Below are 18,585 nucleotides of genomic sequence, written 5' to 3' on the forward strand. Positions count from 1 at the left end.
TTTCCTCTTTCTTGTGCTTTATTGCTAGGGGATGATGCTGTGGGGATGGGAGGGATTTCTTTGGAAAGAAAAGTTATCGATAAAAAGCAGATTTTTTTTTTTAAGTACAGAAGCCAAATTCTGGCACTCAGTGTTGCCACTTGAGGATAATATTCTGAACTCCTCTGAGTGCAAAATGACAGGGACTTAATACCATCATGGAATAACTGGAACTTAGAAAGTGGCGACCCCTTAAAATAGCTAGGGAAGGGAGAGAGGCGGAGGAGAGGGGAATGGAAGAGGGTTATGGAATATGTTTTTCCCTTTTCTATCCATCATCATGTATACAAGGAGAGGCAATGTGGAGTTCAAATCCTATCTCAGACACTGGCTGGCTGCACTCCCTGGGCAAGTCACCCTCACTGAGCCTCAGTTTTCTCATCTCTAAAATGGGCATAATGCAAATCTACTCTCAGACACTTCTACAGAAATGATTTTATTTCATCTTGATAATAACCTTGGAAACTGTTATGGCCATTTTATTCTTATTCATTTAATTTTTTTTTTTAATCTTTTACCTTCCGTCTTAGAATCACTACTGTGTATGAGTCTGGACAAATCACTCCATCCCCCTTGCCTCGCCCTTACCACTCTTTTGCCTTGGAACCAATACACAGTAGTGATTCTAAGACGGAAGGTAAAAGATTAAAAAAAAAATTAAATGAATAAGAATAAAATGGCCATAACAGTTTCCAAGGTTATTATTAAGATGAAATAAAATAATTTCTGTAGATTTTGAAAACCCTAAAGTTCTATATCACTGTCATAACATCTTTTACAACTTAAGTTTCACTCCTCTCTATCCTTATCCCCAAGAGATGAATATTTTATTACATCTTTTTTACAGATGAAGAAACTGAGGCTGATGTTCGTGAAGTGACTTTCCCAGGGTCTCCTAGCCAGTGTCAGAGCTGGGACTTGGGTCTAGGTTTCCACCCTCAAAGGCAAGTGTTAATTCCCTACCAGCCAGCTAAATGTGGGGAAATCATCGAATGCTGGACAAACAAGAGACACGTACCAGGGGAATCACTCGTGTCAAAAGTGCAACGTGGAAATACAGCGACACTCAAATCGTGCTCAAACCCGCTCTGGACATATTCATTCAAAGGCATCCTCTGCGATTCACCCATCCCGGGACCTTTGAAACATTCCAATTGCCTGTGACCCCCGAAGCTCCTTTTCCTTTTCTGCACAGAATCCAGAAACCCTTCCCAGACTATCCTGTTTCCAGTCAGAGTGGCTGGCCAGCTCGCTTCCTTGGCACCATCCCTGCTGACCAGGCAAAAGCACAAATGAAATGTCATACGTTACTTTGAAAATGACTCTCTTCTATGTGGGAAGACCCTAAATGTCTTCTGGGGTTCTTCACTAGACTCAAAATATAGCCTGTCTCACTTGGACTTTCAAACTTGGCATTTCTGAGATAATGAGGGGACCTTGGGCAGAGCTCTCTGGACTTGGAGACAAGAAGATCCAAGTTCAAATCTACAATGGCTGTGTGACCCTGGGCAAGTCACTCTACCCTGTTTGCCTCAGTTTCCTGATATGGAAAATGATCTGGAGAAGGCAGTGGTCAACCAGTCCAGTATCCTTGCCAAAAAAAAAACCCTCGAGTATGTTCCAAGAGGCATACATGACTGAAAAGGACAGAACAGCAACAAAAATGCTAGCTACCATTATTCAATATATTGGAAGCACGTATGTATCTATATGTTAGAAATGAATGAAAATTCCAAATTGCTAGCTGTCCTTATTAAATATATTGGAAGCACGTATGTATCCTATATTTTAGAAATGAATGAAAATTCCAAATTGCTAGCTGTCCTTATTAAATATATTGGAAGCACGTATGTATCCTATATGTTAGAAATGAATGAAAATTCCAAATTGCTAGCTGTCCTTATTAAATATATTGGAAGCACGTATGTATCCTATATTTTAGAAATGAATGAAAATTCCAAATTGCTAGCTGTCCTTATTAAATATATTGGAAGCACGTATGTATCTATATGTTAGAAATGAATGAAAATTCCAAATTGCTTGCTGTCCTTATTCAATATATTGGAAGCACGTATGTATCTATATGTTAGAAATGAATGAAAATTCCAAATTGCTAGCTGTCCTTATTAAATATATTGGAAGCACATCCATATTCTATATGTCAGAAATGAATGAAAATTCAATACCCAATTGACTTGGGATCTGTGGATAGATTTCAGGGATTTTATGAACTTGAATGGGTAAAATAAATTAAACTAACCTCTCCCTGAAATTGATATTTCCTTCAATTATTTAAAAACTTTACTCTGAGAAAAGGTCCAAAAGCGTTATCAGATTGCCAAAACGGGGGAAGGAGGGGTTCAGGACAAACAAAATATTAGAATCTTTGCCCTAGGCTTTCTTGAGGTGGACAATGACCAGAGTACTTGTGTAGAGTGTCTCTAAAATAGAAGCTGCTGGAGGGCAGGTGCTGGATAATTTCTGTCTCTGTATCCCACCCTCCCCAACTATTCAGTCCTGCCCAGAGAAAGGGCTTTAGGAATGGAATCCAGCCCAACCTCTCTCATTTTACAAATAAGGAAACTAAACTGGGGAAAGTGAAATCATTTGTTCATTGTCACACAGATAATGAATCTGAGCCAAGATTTGAACTTCTAACTCCAATGGCATGTTTTGTTTGGCTTTTCCCATTTCACCTGGCCAAAATGGTCACTTTCTTAAAATATATTCTGATTAGTCTCCTCTGGATGCCATCACAGAATGGGTTGTATCATTTAATGGTGGAAGACTGAGCATCTGGGGAGAGTACTGGATGGTGCTAGCTTTGGCAGGAGGAAGAACTCAGCTCCAATCCCACCACTCTGGGCAAATAACAATCTCTTAGCATGTGCCCTTTCATCTGTAAAATGGGGATAATCATAGCAATACAGCCTACCTCGCCAGCTGTATGCTTTAAATAGTCGCTTCTGCTAGGAAGGCAAGATGGCGCAATGGATGGAGGGCATACTTCCTCTAGAATAATCGGGGTCCAAATTATTTAACTCCTTAGTGCCCTGGGCATCTCCTTATGACTCTAAGTGACCAAGGAAATGGAAAAGGAGGAGTTTCCCCATGGAAGTCTCCTAGATCAGCCAAATCACAAGTCTGCTTTTTAAAAAGAAGAATTATATAATCTGGTCGGAAGCAGCTACAGAGACAGGACAACCAACACTCCAGTACTGCTTCTGATACAGTCTTGCCTTTATGGCCCTGAGAAAAATCACTAAGCTAAGAGTCTAAGTGGAGGAATAACTGCTGATCATCTCTTGTGAAAGGAGCTGTCTCACTGGGGCTTCCTCATCCTGAAGGAGGCAAGGATCCTGACCCAAAATAGTCACAACAAAAATAACTAGGTTATTGGGAATCCAGCATGGGAAAGGCTGTTCTCTAAATTACTTCAGCCAGAAAGAAGAGGACTTTCACCTCTTTGACAAAAGAGTAGCCCTTCCCTTCAGCCATCCTGGGCTAGGTCTCTACAAAAAGATGCCAGCCCCCCACTGTGGGTGAGCAGTCCCCCCACCCTGCCAGTATACCCCAAAAGGCCAGTATTTCTGGGGTGAGTTGTTAGGGACCTCCTTTTGGCTGATGGATTGTTTCTTTAACCAGTTCTGGGAAAGAATCATCTTCAAGTGAAGATGAGTAGAAGATGGTCCCCCCCCCCAAAAAAAATGAGACCGGGCAGCCAGCATGAAGGCCAGTCCTTCAGCCCTGCCAACTGGCATCCATCGTTAGCAAAGTGTAACTCTGGTATAAAAGTGGAACTTGCTTTAAAAGCCAAGAAAACCAAATGTCCAAAACTAATAATAATTTTGACATCAAACAAGCTCGTACAAAACAGGCACGGAATAAAGACATTAAGGAAGAGTAACTTTATAAATAATCTGACAGGGTTCTGAAAAGCAAATGCCTCTAAAAGCATTTTGAAAAAGAAAAGAAGAAGAAAAAAAAAGGCTACAAACTTCTATCTCCCATTCACAGAGGACTAAACCTGCACAGCTTGTTCAACCAAATTGCATTTATTAAAATATGTAGAAAAGCAGAATATTTCACTAAAAAGCCAAAGAAAATAACCTGATAATTGAGCCCGTAATCAGCTTACAGTAATAATACAGATCTAGGGTTACAGCAATCCAAAAGAACCCAGCTAATTGACATGGTCTTAGGAGGCCAGGGAAAGTGAGGCTGCCAATCTAGCCAGGACAGTCCCGGAAGCAGTTAAAAGTTTATAAGGTAAATCACCAACTTGAATAATGCCTGTTCCAAACTGAATCTTCGACAGGATCTCGCTGCCATTCATAAACCACAAGGGAGCTGGCAGAATCCACTGAGTGAATTACAACCTTGCTTTCTCTCTGGGGGCATCCATTATGCTATATATTACTGCCCAAAAATATACATCTCGTATTAGATAATCTCTCATCAACAAATTTCTTTTTAGGCAGAACGGACAGCCTACTTATCTCATTGTGCTGACTGAATAGCAGCTGTCAAGAGTCTGCTGAAAAATACAAAGAGAGGGAGAAGGACTTATCACCCTCTAAATGGCAAGATTTGCAAACAGCTTGGGTTTCTGAAAACTGTCTTCAAGGCACAGGCTGTGTTGGGACAAGCCGGGTGTTGAATTCAAGTGTGCTTCCTTTCTAACGTGGAGCATACGGATGGAAGTCCAGTGAGATTCCAGAAAACAAACTCAGAAATCATCCTATTAAATACTGCCCAAGTCAGCCCTAGAGAGTGGAAATTAATTAAGACCAAGCCTTCAGGCTTGTTTCAGGCGAAAATAAAAATTCAAATCCATTATTCACAAATCTTTCCTTGTTGATTATCTCCAGTTTATCTGCTTGGACCTAGTTGTTAACTTACTGTCTTCCCCATTAGACTGTGAACTCCTTGAGGGTAGCAACTACCCCATATTTACCTTTCTTCCATCCCCAGTATTTAGCACAGTGACTGGCACAGAGTAGGTGAATATTAAGTATTTACTGATTTAATTTACCTTTCTTCCATCCCCAGTATTTAGCACAGTGACTGGCACAGAGTAGGTGAATATTAAGTATTTACTGATTTAATTTACCTTTCTTCCATCCCCAGTATTTAGCACAGTGACTGGCACAGAGTAGGTGAATATTAAGTATTTACTGATTTAATTTACCTTTCTTCCATCCCCAGTATTTAGCACAGTGACTGGCACAGAGTAGGTGAATAATAATATTTACTGACTTAATTTACCTTTCTTCCATCCCCAGTATCTAGCACAGTGACTGGCACAGAGTAGGTGAATAATAAGTATTTACTGACTTAATTTACCTTTCTTCCATCCCCAGTATTTAGCACAGTGACTGGCACAGAGTAGATGAATAATAAATATTTACTGCCTTGATTTACCTTTCTTCCATCCCCAGTATTTAGCACAGTGATTGGCACAGAGTAGATGAATAATAAATATTTACTGCCTTGATTTACCTTTCTTCCATCCCCAGTATTTAGCACAGTGATTGGCACAGAGTAGGTGAATAATAAATATTTACTGCCTTAATTTACCTTTCTTCCATCCCCAGTATTTAGCACAGTGACTGGCACAGAGTAGATGAATAATAAATATTTACTGACTTAATTTACCTTTCTTCCATCCCCAGTATTTAGCACAGTGATTGGCACAGAGTAGGTGAATAATAATATTTACTGACTTAATTTACCTTTCTTCCATCCCCAGTATTTAGCACAGTGACTGGCACAGAGTAGGTGAATAATAAATATTTACTGCCTTAATTTACTTAACAATATGAAAGACAAATTTTGTCTCCTGGAAGAGGAGAACTGGAGACATTCTGGGTTTGAACCCTGATTTTTTTTTAAACCTTTACCTTCCGTCTTGGAATCAATACTGTGTATTGGTTCTAAGGCAGAAGAGTGAGAATCCTTGTTTTTTAAGTCCCCAGAGCATTGTCTTCTCTCTAGCTGAAGAGTATAAAAGTTCTCCAATGGGGAAAAAGAAATGAGAGTCTGTAAAGCCCCCATACCCAAGGGCCAGTGAGTAGCAAAAGTAGGGGGGGGTTCATACATAGATCAAGAATTATAAGCAACTTCAGAGGCCATTCCACTCCCCTAATTTTATAGATCAGAAAGCTGAGGCACTGGGTAATTAAGAGGACTTTCCCAGTCTCACAACTGTTACTATTTTCCTACCCTGAGATTACTTTCCATCTCTTCTATATAAGTTGTTTATATACCTAATTACTTACCAATATCTCCCTCAATAGAATAGAAGTCTCTTGAGGGCAGGAGCCTTTTTTTTTCCTTTTGATTTTATACTGCAAACTTAGCATAGTAACTGGCTTAACAAATCATGTCTGTCTCTTGGTTGCTAAGTGGCTAGCCCAAATTCATACCAACAGAAAGCAACAAGACCAAAACTCCAAAACCAGTATCATCGATCTTTAAGACAAAGTCAGATTTGCAAAGATTTAAAGCATTGATCTCAAAGTCATACAAAACTATCCAGATGAAAAGTAGAAAAATTCCATCTTTAAAATGCCAATTGATTTCTTAATATGGGCAGGTCCTGAGCATTCAGAGAGAAAGATTAACAAAAGAAAGTTCCTGTCTTTAAGGAGCTTACATTCTACTAAAAAGAAAATTAATGGTACACAGATAAATACACATTTGTAAAATTTTAATTTCTTGGTAAATGATCCAGAAGAGTTGAATCTTTCTGAACATCATGGAGACCCAATTTCTGAATAATAAACTAATCACTTTCCCCCCTTTATCTGAACTGTCAGTTGTCACATAGCTGAAGGCTGAAAGGAGTTTTCAGAAAGAGTCAGAAAGTTTTGAGTTTAAATCCAACCTCAGACACTCATTAGCCATGTGACCCTGGACAAGTTGATTCAGCTCTACCTGCCTCAGTTTTCTCATCTGTAAAATGGGAATAATAAAAAGTACCTACTTTCTAAGGTTGCTGGAAGGATAGGTAAAATGGGAAGCTAAATGCATAGAAATGGATAAACCCTGACAGGCTAGATAAATATTAACTATTATTATTAATTATTATTATTAGATTGCCTCTTTGACCTCCTCCACATTTTACATTTCTCCAATCCTGGCTAGGACATCTGGGAGCATTGAACGTTGTCTGACAATTAATAACCAAAACAATATGTATCTTGGAAAAATCAATCCTTTGGGGATGGGGGAATTCTGAGAATTAAAAACCATGGTTTTAGCAGCTCTGTAATTCCTCATAAACTAGAGAAAATTTTAAACTAAAATGAGTACTTTGAGGATAAACAATACTGACTACAAAAAAAAGTCTAGTATTTTATAGCATGAGTATGATTGTGGTCTCAATTTACCCGAGTATATGACGTGGCCTTCTTTTTAAAAGATGAATTACCGCTGTTATTACTATATTTTCAGTGGAGAATAAGGCTATCAGTCAAAATCTGTTCTTTCCTAGAAATTATGGCTTAGTTGGGTGATACCAACACTTTCAGTATTTCTAACTCTAAAAACATTACTCCAATATTGTTAAAAAACCAAATCAAACAGAGTTCTAAAATAATCAACCGGAACCTTTCATGTGAGCAGAATTAAAAAACAAAGCAGCCAGAAAATTCACATTTGCTAGGTTAAAAAAAAATCAAATACTGGTGACAAGACTTTTAGCAGCCCAATGGGCATTGAGGAAATAAACCCCTCTGAAATGAACTACTTATGGAATGTAATTCTCCAGTTAATTGTATAGGCTTTGTACTTCTGAGACAGCCAGAAAGATAACGTGATGTGAAGAAATCCTATATTCGCTCTATTTGAAAATAACAACCAAAAGGGGGGGGGGGGTCACCCTGCCTTTAAAAACATCTCCACCCCCAATCAAATTAAATGGGAGTTATCGCCAACATACATGTTTTGACTTTATTCTGCTCTTATCGAGTTGTTTATCTCAGCAAGCTCATTTGTAGGATTTTAAAGAACTCCTCGACTTTACAAAAATGAATCCAAATTATGGAAATGTGATCTCAAACATAAGAATAAAAGGGCTGCAAGGAAAGAGGGTAGGGATTGAAGGGGCAGCAAGTCTCCTGCTCCATCTGCCCCCTCCCCACCAAAAAAAAAAAAAAATCTGAGATACTTTGTTTTTTAAGTGTTTTTTTTTTCCTTTCTTTGTTAAATGTCTCACTTAACACACTGACTAAATTATAGTTGAGAGCTCCAGACTGCTCTGGAAATCCTGCCTTTAGAAGTCTAGGGTTCATACCTGTCTTTCAGGCTCCCATGTTCAATCGAAGGATCAGAGTACAGACAAATAATCTTTCCCATTTCAGGGAAAGGGCTATGTTTGCTTGGGAGTTTTACAGGTGAGTTAAAGTAATTAGTGGTTAACAACCCCTCCTGATCAAGTGTCTCTGGCCATGCCTCAGTGGTAAATAATATCGCACACACAATGGGGATGTACATCAGGTGATGAGCTGCACTTATTCACCAGTTGGCAGGTCCTAGTCCTCCTCTCGGAGAAGAGAGTGAAGCCCTGGCCATGGGAGAGCCCAAGCCCAAAGACTCGGCCCTTTTATCCTCCCATCCCTGCCACAGGCTTTCACAGACAGACAGACAGAGAGACAGACAGAGAGACAGACAGAGAGAGAGACAGACAGACAGACAGACAGACAGACAGAGAGAGGGAGAGAGAGAGAGAGACATTCGTGCACACTCACCATGCTGTAAAGCTAACCAGATGTGACTGCCTGTACATGTGTGCGTGGGGGGTGAGGGGCGACCCGCACATCTGCTTTTGTTGTTTATGGATACACTTACTGGACCATGTAATGTCAACTTTACAATTAGGTCACTTGATATACATTCTGTTGCCCTGCAAAGCTCTGGCCCCGGCTAAAGGCAGGAGTTAAAAGAGAAGCACTTTCAGGAATATTCGCTGTAGGATCTGAAGGAAGCCCATCTAAAAGGGGGTTTTTATCTTTTCCTGATGAAGCATTTCACCCTGCACACCATCTCAGAACGCAGGCAGAAAGTATTCATTGTTGTCAGAACTGGGACTTTTCTGCTGACAATCGTAGACTTTCAAAGATGCCCTTCCAAGAGTGTCAATAATCAAATCGCAACATTATCAAGACAGTGACAATGTGGCTAATAATTGGGGATCAGGAGATACTACCCTCCACTCCTCCTTCCAAATCCCTAATGAATTAAATAAACCAGAGCAACAGCTTAGCTTTTGAGACAAAATCTGGGCATGGAGAAATATCTATTTTTTTTTAAAGGAAAAAAATATGTGCCAAGACTTTTGTGCTCTGAGGTAGGTGATAGTAATTCTGAGGACACTCGTGTTCGAAGACTGTTTTCTATGATCAGCAAATAGAGTGCCACAAATTTTATTATTTCATTATTCAAATGCCTTTTGAATTCATTAATTTAAGTAAGGATAGCACAAGTCCTCAATTTCTTTTTTAAAAGAAATTTTCCCAATGACAAACCCATCACCTTTACCTATAAAGTAGCCATCCAGTGACTATCTGTTGATGATGATATTAATTATATTACTGACTCAGTGAGCTTTCTATTCCCACACAACCTAGAGTGACACTGTTTCAGTTTCCTAATAGTGCCTTCTAAAAAATTTTTTTACATCAGAAAGATATTCATGGAACTACAGTGACTCTTTAAATTGATGTTCGTTTGGAAGAAATCTCATTTTTATTTGATTTACATTTCAGTTCCTACCCCCAGGGAGTCGACATCAGAAAACCACCCAATAGCTAATGAAATGGAACTCCCAATGCATGAGTTCCTCAATGATGCTTCAAATACAGGTTTAGACTCTATTAAAATGTAGCATGTCATTGTTACTTAATGACTTTCTCTGGGAACACCACAGAGAATATCTCCCCATCGCCAGGCTTGGTTTTGTTTTTAAACCAAATTTGGCCAGGTAACCATTTCTAAACAATCTCTGAAGCTCACTCGCTTTGAGTAACCAGTGGGTTAAAACCAATAAATGATCCTTCATTGGGTACCGGCTAACCTACCAATGTGGCTAAATAAATCGCCAATGAACAGGAAGACCACCTGGTCCTGGGTTGGGGGGGGGAGTGGAAAGGGGGGTGCAGTGTTGGCTGTACTAAGCAGCAGCCTTCATAACAACTTAACTAAGTGAGGATCGCCTTTCAGGCTCCCTACTTCAGTCATAGCTATTGAAGTAAGCCTGCCTATACAATCCTTCAAAGCTTTTGAAAGCACAAGAAAACCAAGCATTCCAATTCAACTAAGAATGACGAACATTTGTCCTCCCCCTACACACACACACACACACACACACACACACACACACACACACACACACACCATTTTAACTCAACTTCAAGAAAAAGTAAAATATGTCATTGACGTCTCCAATCGTTTTTTTTTTCAACAAAATGATATGAAAAGTTAAAATGCCATTTTGTACACATCTCCATCTCTCCTACTCTCACAAAGAACAAATAGAAAGTTTCTTTGTTAGCAACACTAATTTTCTCATCAGTCCATCCTCTATTAGCTAAAAGCTTCGTGTAGGTTCCTCTCTGGGATCATGGGGGAGAGGGAAAAAAATAAACGGCAACAAATGAGACATTATTAAATGCCTCGTTCCAATCCCACTAGAACAGAATAGGAGAAATGAGGTGAGATCCTCCTGACAGAGCCATAAACAATATTCCAAGCAACTCCCCCAAAATGGTTTGATTCTGCATTTCTCTCCTCTACATTCTTCCTCCTTCAGGAGAACAGCCAACAGGCCACAAGGGTCTACTGTGGCTCCCAGTTAGTTTTATTCTTCAGGCTTCACTGGTACCTTAAAGCTCTCAGACAAAGTCCAGAAAAGTATTTACAACGTACCTGATCATTTATCTGGCATGCAACAAGGTTGTGCTGCTCATAGCATCCAGCAAACTTGACGTACTTGAGCCAGCTCCCGACATCTGGTTGACTGGCATCTATGTAGTATTTCACATTGCAAAACTCATCTAATATCTAGGAGGAAGAAGAGGAGGAGATCAATCTTTCCATTTGCCATCCTAGCACATTGCTGAAAATGTAAATCATGTATCTCTAAATGAAGAAATGGTTAATTACTTAGACATTTCATTGAAATGTACGTTTCTTCCAGGGAGCCTTTTATGGTGGGGGGGGGGGTGAGTAAGGCTAAATGCGCATGAATCTAGGAGGAATAAATCTAAAGTAACAATATGTTGACTTTTTAAAGAAACAGAGCACTTGATAAACATTATTAAATTTGTATCCATTTTCCAAAGTCCTGATTCCCTGGTTAAGCATGAGTAAGTGGTGATGACTTTAAAACAATTAATTCTAACAAATTTGGTTTTATTACAAGTGATATTGACCAGCAAACATTAACATAATGCATCTTAAATAGAACATCCATTTTTCAGATTCATATATTCTTATCGTGGAAATGTAGCTTTTCAAATTGCTTGTAATTTGAATAGACTCGATTAAATAAAGTTTAGAATAAATGTTATTAATCTCCTGCTCTCCTCCATCACAAAACAGTTAGATCATATTCTTAATTGAAGCAAATTACAGGATTTGACTAATAATAGAAGTTTTATGCCAAACTAAAAAAAAAAAAGAAAAGAGGAAAAATCATGTAAACACTCATGCAAAACATGGCAATTTAGCATTTTAACACAAACTAAGAAATGGTTCCAATTATGCAGATAATAAACAAATACAAATTATAAGCAAATGAAAACGGGTTATTTGAAAATATCATACATTACTAATACTATATGACTGGATACAATTATTTATCTTCAGACTTTTTTTTTTTTTGGTCTGGCCTATACTAGACACTAAATAATATTGATTGCACTAAGAAAAATAAAGTCAACCGAAGTAAAATTTTTGTCTTTCTTAAGTATTCAAACATGTCATCCTGTTTTATCTGCTAAATGCAATATATTATTTTCACTTTAAAAAAAAAAGGAAATGTTTCAGTGTCCCTGGCCTTTAGAGTGGATGAATATGAATCCTGGCATTGTAGACCATTCAGTTAATACAAACTTGAGGAAGTTTCTTATCAACAATATAGTCTAGGTCTCAAATTAATTAATTAAAAGAATGGGGGGGGGGGGATCTGCTTTATCTGGTCCCAATAAAAGGTTAAAACTAGAGTCTAGAGTATATTTATCTAGCCCTAAAGCAGTTTTGCATAGAATTCAGGTAATCACCCCAAAGCAGCTCTAAGTCATTAACTCACCACAGACTTCAAGGGGACAAACCCCAAGGCTTAAAGGGCAACAGATACTGGGAATGAGGCTTTTGCCATAAGACAATTAAATAGCAATGAATGAGTAGTCAAAAAAAAATATGAAACACAAGACTTTGTTAGTTCTTGCCTCTAAAATAAGAAAAAGAAAAGAAAAAAGTGACTTACAGTTTCTTCTGTATACTCTTGTCTATCTAAAATTACATTTTTTAAAGCTAAAAATACAAAACCAACAACCTTTAAGGTTATTTTCTTAAGTCCAAGTGAAATGAATCACCAGGGTAATTTAGGGTGCTTCTAGCAAGTTTTCAAGTGTCATGTAAATATCAGCACCCATGCATATTCGAAAATAGTCCCCAAAATTGTGTTAGGGGTAGGTTTTTGTTTGGGAGAGGAGGGGCTAGTTCACACTTGTTATGCATTTTTCCCAGAAATCATGGATTAGTGTCTTACAAAGGAAAAATATCCAGTCAACGAAATGAAATGCAGCAGCAGTTAGGATTTTATATTTTCCGAGAGATGAAAACTGTCGTTAATTGCAGTCAGAAAGATTCAGGCCACTTCCATTTCAAGCGATCCCTGTCCCCTCTACACATACACTTATTTTTTTTTTACTGGGGGGAGAGGTATTACATATACTTCACATAAAAATCCTACGTGTAATTTTATTCCGTGTTAACATTATTGCAATTGAGAGTCAACAGCAAATTAAGAAACTGAGCTCATTTCTAAAGGACGCCTTTGTAAATAGCTCAATACAGGGATTATTTTTTTTCTGAACATTTCCCCCTACAAATGACTTTCCGAACCTAAATTTCTCCCCTTCAAGGTTTAAGACTGAACTTTTCCAGAAACTTCCCCCCCTCTCCTGTGAATGATTAACTTTTGACTCGCTAAACTCGGCACCGGTTTCCCCAACGCTTTGAGAGTCTAGCAAACTTTGAATTTAAAATAATAATAATGCTGATGATGATAAAGCAGCGACTAATATGCTGCTATTTCATCCACCACACTTCAGTGTTTAAGAAAGCTGTCATGCTCCAAAGATAGGATATTTTTAAATCCCTTTAGAAAGGTTTGAGAGAAAGGCCCCTTCACAGGCAAGAAAAGGGGAGGGGGGGAGAAGACAGACGGGTGGGGAGGGGGGTGGAAATCCCTACGATGTCGCCCGCGGGTCCGAGGGTAACTTTTTTCGAGAAGCATTCCGTCTTGGAAGTGCAAGGCTGCAACTTGGGAAGGTGGAACTTGGCCGAAGAGAGCTCTCAAGAAGCAAGGTCGGTGCCAGGAATTCAGAGTGTTGGCAGCCACACCTTGTAGGGTTCTCAGATGCAGGCACACGCGCGCGCACACATACACATACACACACACACACACACAGCTAGGGATCTGGGGGGGAGGGAGAGAGAGGGGGGGAAGAGAAGAAGGAGAGAGGGAGGGAGAGAGAGAGAAGCAGAGGCAGGGAGCAACAGGGAGACAGACAAACCCACCCTGCCCCAGAGACCAGCCGGGCTGCCGGAGACTAGTCGACCACTGTGTCCAGAAGGAGGAACAAGGAAATCGGCAGCCTTAGCAACGTAGATAAGCACAGGGGGCTGCGGAAAGCCACTGCACTGGGAGAGTTGGAAAAGAAGAGAGAAAAGAGGGGAGGAGGGAGAGAGAGAGAAAAGGGGGAGGAGGAGAAAGAGGAGGAGGAGGAGGAGGAGAGGGGGAAGAATGTCAGAAGTTACCAAACTATGCACTCCAGGAAGATTTTTTTTTTTAAATAAGAAAGTCAAGTCTCTTACCTTAACACTTCTAAGAACTCAACTCCCAGCAATAAAAAAAAAGGCAATCACAAGAGAATAAAATAATAACAATAATGAGCCCTGAGGTTGTGGGCCAGCCGATCTTTCAGCCGATGGCGAGCAGCATTTCTCGATTAAAATAATCACTCCCCAGCTTCCACATGGGGCTCTCCGCTAACTTGGTTCGTCCCTAGGAGCTGCGGCTCGCCAGGACCACGAGATCTTGTAGCTTTATCATCAGGCAACAATGTATCTTTTTTTTGTAACGACCCGAAATGAAGTCTCTGCTCTCCTCTCTTCTGGGGAGGGGGGAGGGGTGTTAGGGTTGAGGTTGGGGGGGAAATGGGAATTTTTTTTTCCTCTTCGCCTCCCCTCCCCTGCTAAGGGTAGCTCCTTCTGGTTCACATCACCTCCCTCTTTTCTCACTTTCTCTCGCGCTTATCAGCCCGATGTGTAATGAAAGTTATCTGAAAACCACTAAAACTTCCACCTCTCTCTCCCAGTTAAAAAAAAAAAAAAGAGGGGGGGAGCAGGAAGAAGGAGGAGGAGGGGGTGCTGGAGCCTTTGAAAAGGTGGAGGGGGGGTCGAGTGGAGAGGCGAGAGAGAAGGGAGTTTAGAGACACCCCCCGTTTTTTTTCCCCTCTCCCCGGATCCAGAACCCTCACGGGATCGTCCCCCTATTTGCAACTCCGCGCTCAGCCTCCCGGGATTCTATTTCATGAACTGTCCCTTTAAAGAAGATCTGCTCGGCCATCCAGAAAGAGACCAGGGAGAGGGAGCCAGGGAGCTATCTCCCCCAGCTCCAAGTGATCGGAAGCCAGACGGAGGCTCCTCTTTCAGTTAATTTTTAAAGTGACAGCAGCCTCCTCTGGCGGGAGAGGTCACAAAAAGGTCGCCAAGACAGAAGTCCTATAGGGGCCGGCTGAATATGGATGCACCCTGCCCCTTAAAAAAAAAAGGAAAAAAAAGCATGTCGATTTCGTCCGGGTAAACAACCAATAGGGAGATCTTGGAAGGATTTCTTTCCGCAGGGAAATCTCGTCTGTTTCAATGTCCAGAAAAGTACAAGTGTGAGTGAGTGAGTAAGTGAGTGTGTGTGTGTGTGTGTGTGTGTTAGTTTGGGATAGGGATGGGCTGGGAAGGGTGGTAAGAGAAGGGTGGGGGAAAGGAAAGGCTATACCTTGACGGGGTGGGGGTGGGGGGAGATGGGAATAAGGGGGATGGTGAGGGTGTGTGTGAGTAGGGAGGGTGAGTGTAGATTGAAGATGGGTGTGTACAGAGAGGGGGGAGGGGAGGATGAGTCTGTGGGCGGCAGAGCTACACTCCAGAAAATCCTCACTTAGGGAAAATCAGGATTTCTGAGAGGCGAAGCAATAGGGGTGGCTAAATTGTAGTAAAAGCAGAGTTGGCACGGTCCCGGCTGTTTTTAGTCCGCGTCAAAAGCACTTATCTATAGTCTCCTTCGTATCTTTTTCCTCTCTTGCTTTTAAGGACAAGAAGAAATGTTCAACTTATTAATTTATTGTTAAGATATATTATTTCTACAAAGAAAAACATAAACTAACGTGCAATTTTCGTGAAACAAAACTATTTGGGGAGGATGACAAGACAATTTGGTGAATTTTGCAATTTTCTTTGATACTGTAAAAAATAGATAGACATTCCTAAGTCAAATTAAACTATTCAGTATAATTTTTTTAAGTGTTTTATTCCATAAGCCTGTTACTTTGGAGGAATAGCGCTATCTTATGTCTAGTTCTTTTCTAATGTATGTGGCCACGTTTTATTTAAAGAAATCTCACGGAAAGTATCTCTTTGGAAGCAATAGCATTGGAAAGAAGATCCCTGAGTTTACTTATATGTAGACTTGGAGAGTGCAGCAAAAACCCACGGGCAAGAGCTAAATAATTTTAAATTCACAATTTCATTTGTAAGACTCAGTCAAGTAGCAAATTCCATCTCTTTCCTTGCCTTACTTAATAGCGGAAAAGCTGGGGAAAAAATATTAAGTGACTCAATAAATATCTTTTTTTTTTCCTAGTGGGTGAGAGGTGAGCACGTTCAACTTTATCTTTTATTGCAAGGGCCACCCACTTATATTTTCGTGTGTGAGTACAATATCTCCAAACAGAAATGTTGATTTAAAAAATATTAATAATAAAAAGGAGGCGGACGGGAAAGGCAGTGACAAGAGATGGTGATTAATTCGTTTCAGTGGCCAGTTATCTGTGACATTGAACTGTTATTTCAGATAATGGCTATTGTTCAAGGGAAAATCGCACAGCAGTGGTAGGTAGGACAGGAAAAATCCTTTGTAAATAACCTACAACCTGGTCCGAGATTCCCAGAGAGTCTGGTGCTTGAGAACCTCTAAGAGCCCCCGGTTTGCTGGCCATTGATTTCCTGCCCTTCCTCAACTTGTCCATTGTTGAAGGCTTTTTTTTAATTTAGCCATAAATTGGACCAGCTCGAGCTATGAGCTGTTCTATTTTCTTCCTGTCAGGATGAGGGATTTGTTTTATGATGCATTGTGTATTAAATACAAGTAATCTGGGGAACCGATTGCTTTCGACGGTGCGGCCTGATCAGGGGTCCTGATAGCTGTTCCCCGCCCCCGCACCACTACCCCCCACCCCCCTCGACAAAGCTGACCTGAAAGAGGAAATGGTGGGTAAACAAAAGAGTTTGGGGTACCAATAGCAGAGCCTGCCTAAATCAGAATTTCATGGAAACGATTCTAAAGAGTCCTTCCCCACCTCCAGCTTCTTCTCCCACCCTCTTCCATTTATGAGTAGGAGTATTAGTATTCGGTTTAACGTGGGGATGGAGGGGGTAAGCCTGGGGTTCTGGAGAAGGGGGCCCTAAGCGTGCAGTTTCGAACGTAGGCCGGTAGATGGCGATGTGACCCGAATTAAAGGGAAGCCCGTGGAAGACCTTGCAGTAGCCTGGGCTGCAAAGGGAGAGGCTCTCGCTGCCTCCAGGTACTGGCCCTTGTGGAGAAGAAACCAGAGGCTGGGGCCCGGCTGCTGCTCTTGCCGCTGCGGCGCGGCCTTACTGGAAGGCAGTGCTTCCCTTTTCTCCCTGCACACCCCCATAGTAGAACTCCTTCTGCAAAGATGAAGGGAAAATGCACCGGGGTGGGCTCGTACCCCGTCTCCTCACCTTAAGTTTGGCTGATTGGTGGGTTGGTTACTAGAAAGCATCCCCGTCCTTTCTCCAGCGGCGAGACCTGCAGGGATCATTTCTAAGCATCTTTCCCTCCCAGCCAACCCAAAGAAGCAACAGTCAGAGCAGAGCCCTTCTCCTCTCCCTGATCCCTGGGCCAAGCAAGGGGCACAAGTAATTTATCTGGTGCTAGGAGGCTTTTCAATTGGTTTGGGGCCAGTTGGATTTCCCATCTCGGATGAATGAAAGAAAAGGCTTCATTTCGGGAGGTCGCCATCAAAGGAGGGGAAGCATGGCACACTGGTTTCCCTCTTCCTGTTCCCATCTAATTAACTGATTGCTTCTATTAATCTGCTTTAATAGATTTTCAGTGCATTCATTACCACATCAACATCATATTTCATAGAACTGTACATAGTTTGGGATTTGGAAGGAACCTTTGACATCACCCAGTGAAGGGAGGTCCTTAACCTTTTTTGAGTGACATACCCCTTTGGAAGCTTTGGGAAGCCTCTAGACCCCTTCTCAGAATGTTGTTAGATACATAAAATAAAATATGTAACCAAAGGTTAGGGAAAATAAAGATGCCACATTTTTCCCATCCAAGTTCACAGACTCCCTGTCATCTATTATCCAGGGGTTTATGGACCCCTGATCTGCTTAATTTATGGATGGAGAAACAGGCCAGGAGAGGGAATTGTCTTGTCCCAAAGTCACATCGGAAGATTAATCCTAGATTTAAAAAAATAGCACTTGGAAGCAAGATCCCCTTCTTTTGACTTGGTCTGGAACCCCAAGAGAAGCAGATGCAACCCTTTTTAGTTGAAAGAAGTCTCTCCTCATTCTGATGAGTCCCATTTGATGAGGGAGGAGATATAGAGCCAATTAACCACTTCAGCTCATCAGAAAGGAGAGGAGATGGAAAATGTTTGGGGTTATTTTTCCCCTTTCCTTTCTTCCTCCTCCCCTTCCCCAGGGGGCCAACTTTCTTTTCCAGTTAGCTTGCTTTTCATTAGGAGGTTTCTAAAACAATAAATAAATACAAGGAGTCAAATACAACCACCAATTCCCTCTATTCCTTGGGATTTCTGGTGAAATCTGTTTACGGTAGTTCCCGGTTACAAATTAATCTAGAAAAGCTGCTGTCTAGCAGCAGTAATCAGTCACATGCATGCTTTGCAGTGTTTAGCCCTGCCCTTGAAATGGGCTATTAAAAATAATGGTTTTACTATAATCTCAAACCAGCTTTAATTCACAAACAAGTATCAGGGCAGA

General features: G+C 40.8%; 1 protein-coding gene across 14 annotated transcripts in view; it reads right to left on the reverse strand.

The window, feature by feature from the left end:
* MECOM (MDS1 and EVI1 complex locus) overlaps window positions 1-18,585 on the reverse strand; it is a 711,707-nt gene that overhangs the window by 67,909 nt on the left and 625,213 nt on the right. For 10 of the 14 annotated variants that reach the window (XM_056808208.1, XM_056808204.1, XM_056808207.1 and 7 more), the window contains exon 3: window positions 10,969-11,103. In XM_056808208.1, the coding sequence (XP_056664186.1) occupies window positions 10,969-11,103 (135 nt within the window). Of the gene's footprint in view, window positions 1-10,968; window positions 11,104-12,529; window positions 12,554-13,521; window positions 13,624-13,848; window positions 13,973-14,145; window positions 15,261-18,585 lie in introns of those variants that run through there. The other 4 variants (XM_056808211.1, XM_056808213.1, XM_056808214.1 and 1 more) reach the window with 4 other exon arrangements.

Source organism: Monodelphis domestica, chromosome 8 (genome assembly GCF_027887165.1).
Source record: "Monodelphis domestica isolate mMonDom1 chromosome 8, mMonDom1.pri, whole genome shotgun sequence".
Lineage (NCBI taxonomy): Eukaryota > Metazoa > Chordata > Mammalia > Didelphimorphia > Didelphidae > Monodelphis > Monodelphis domestica.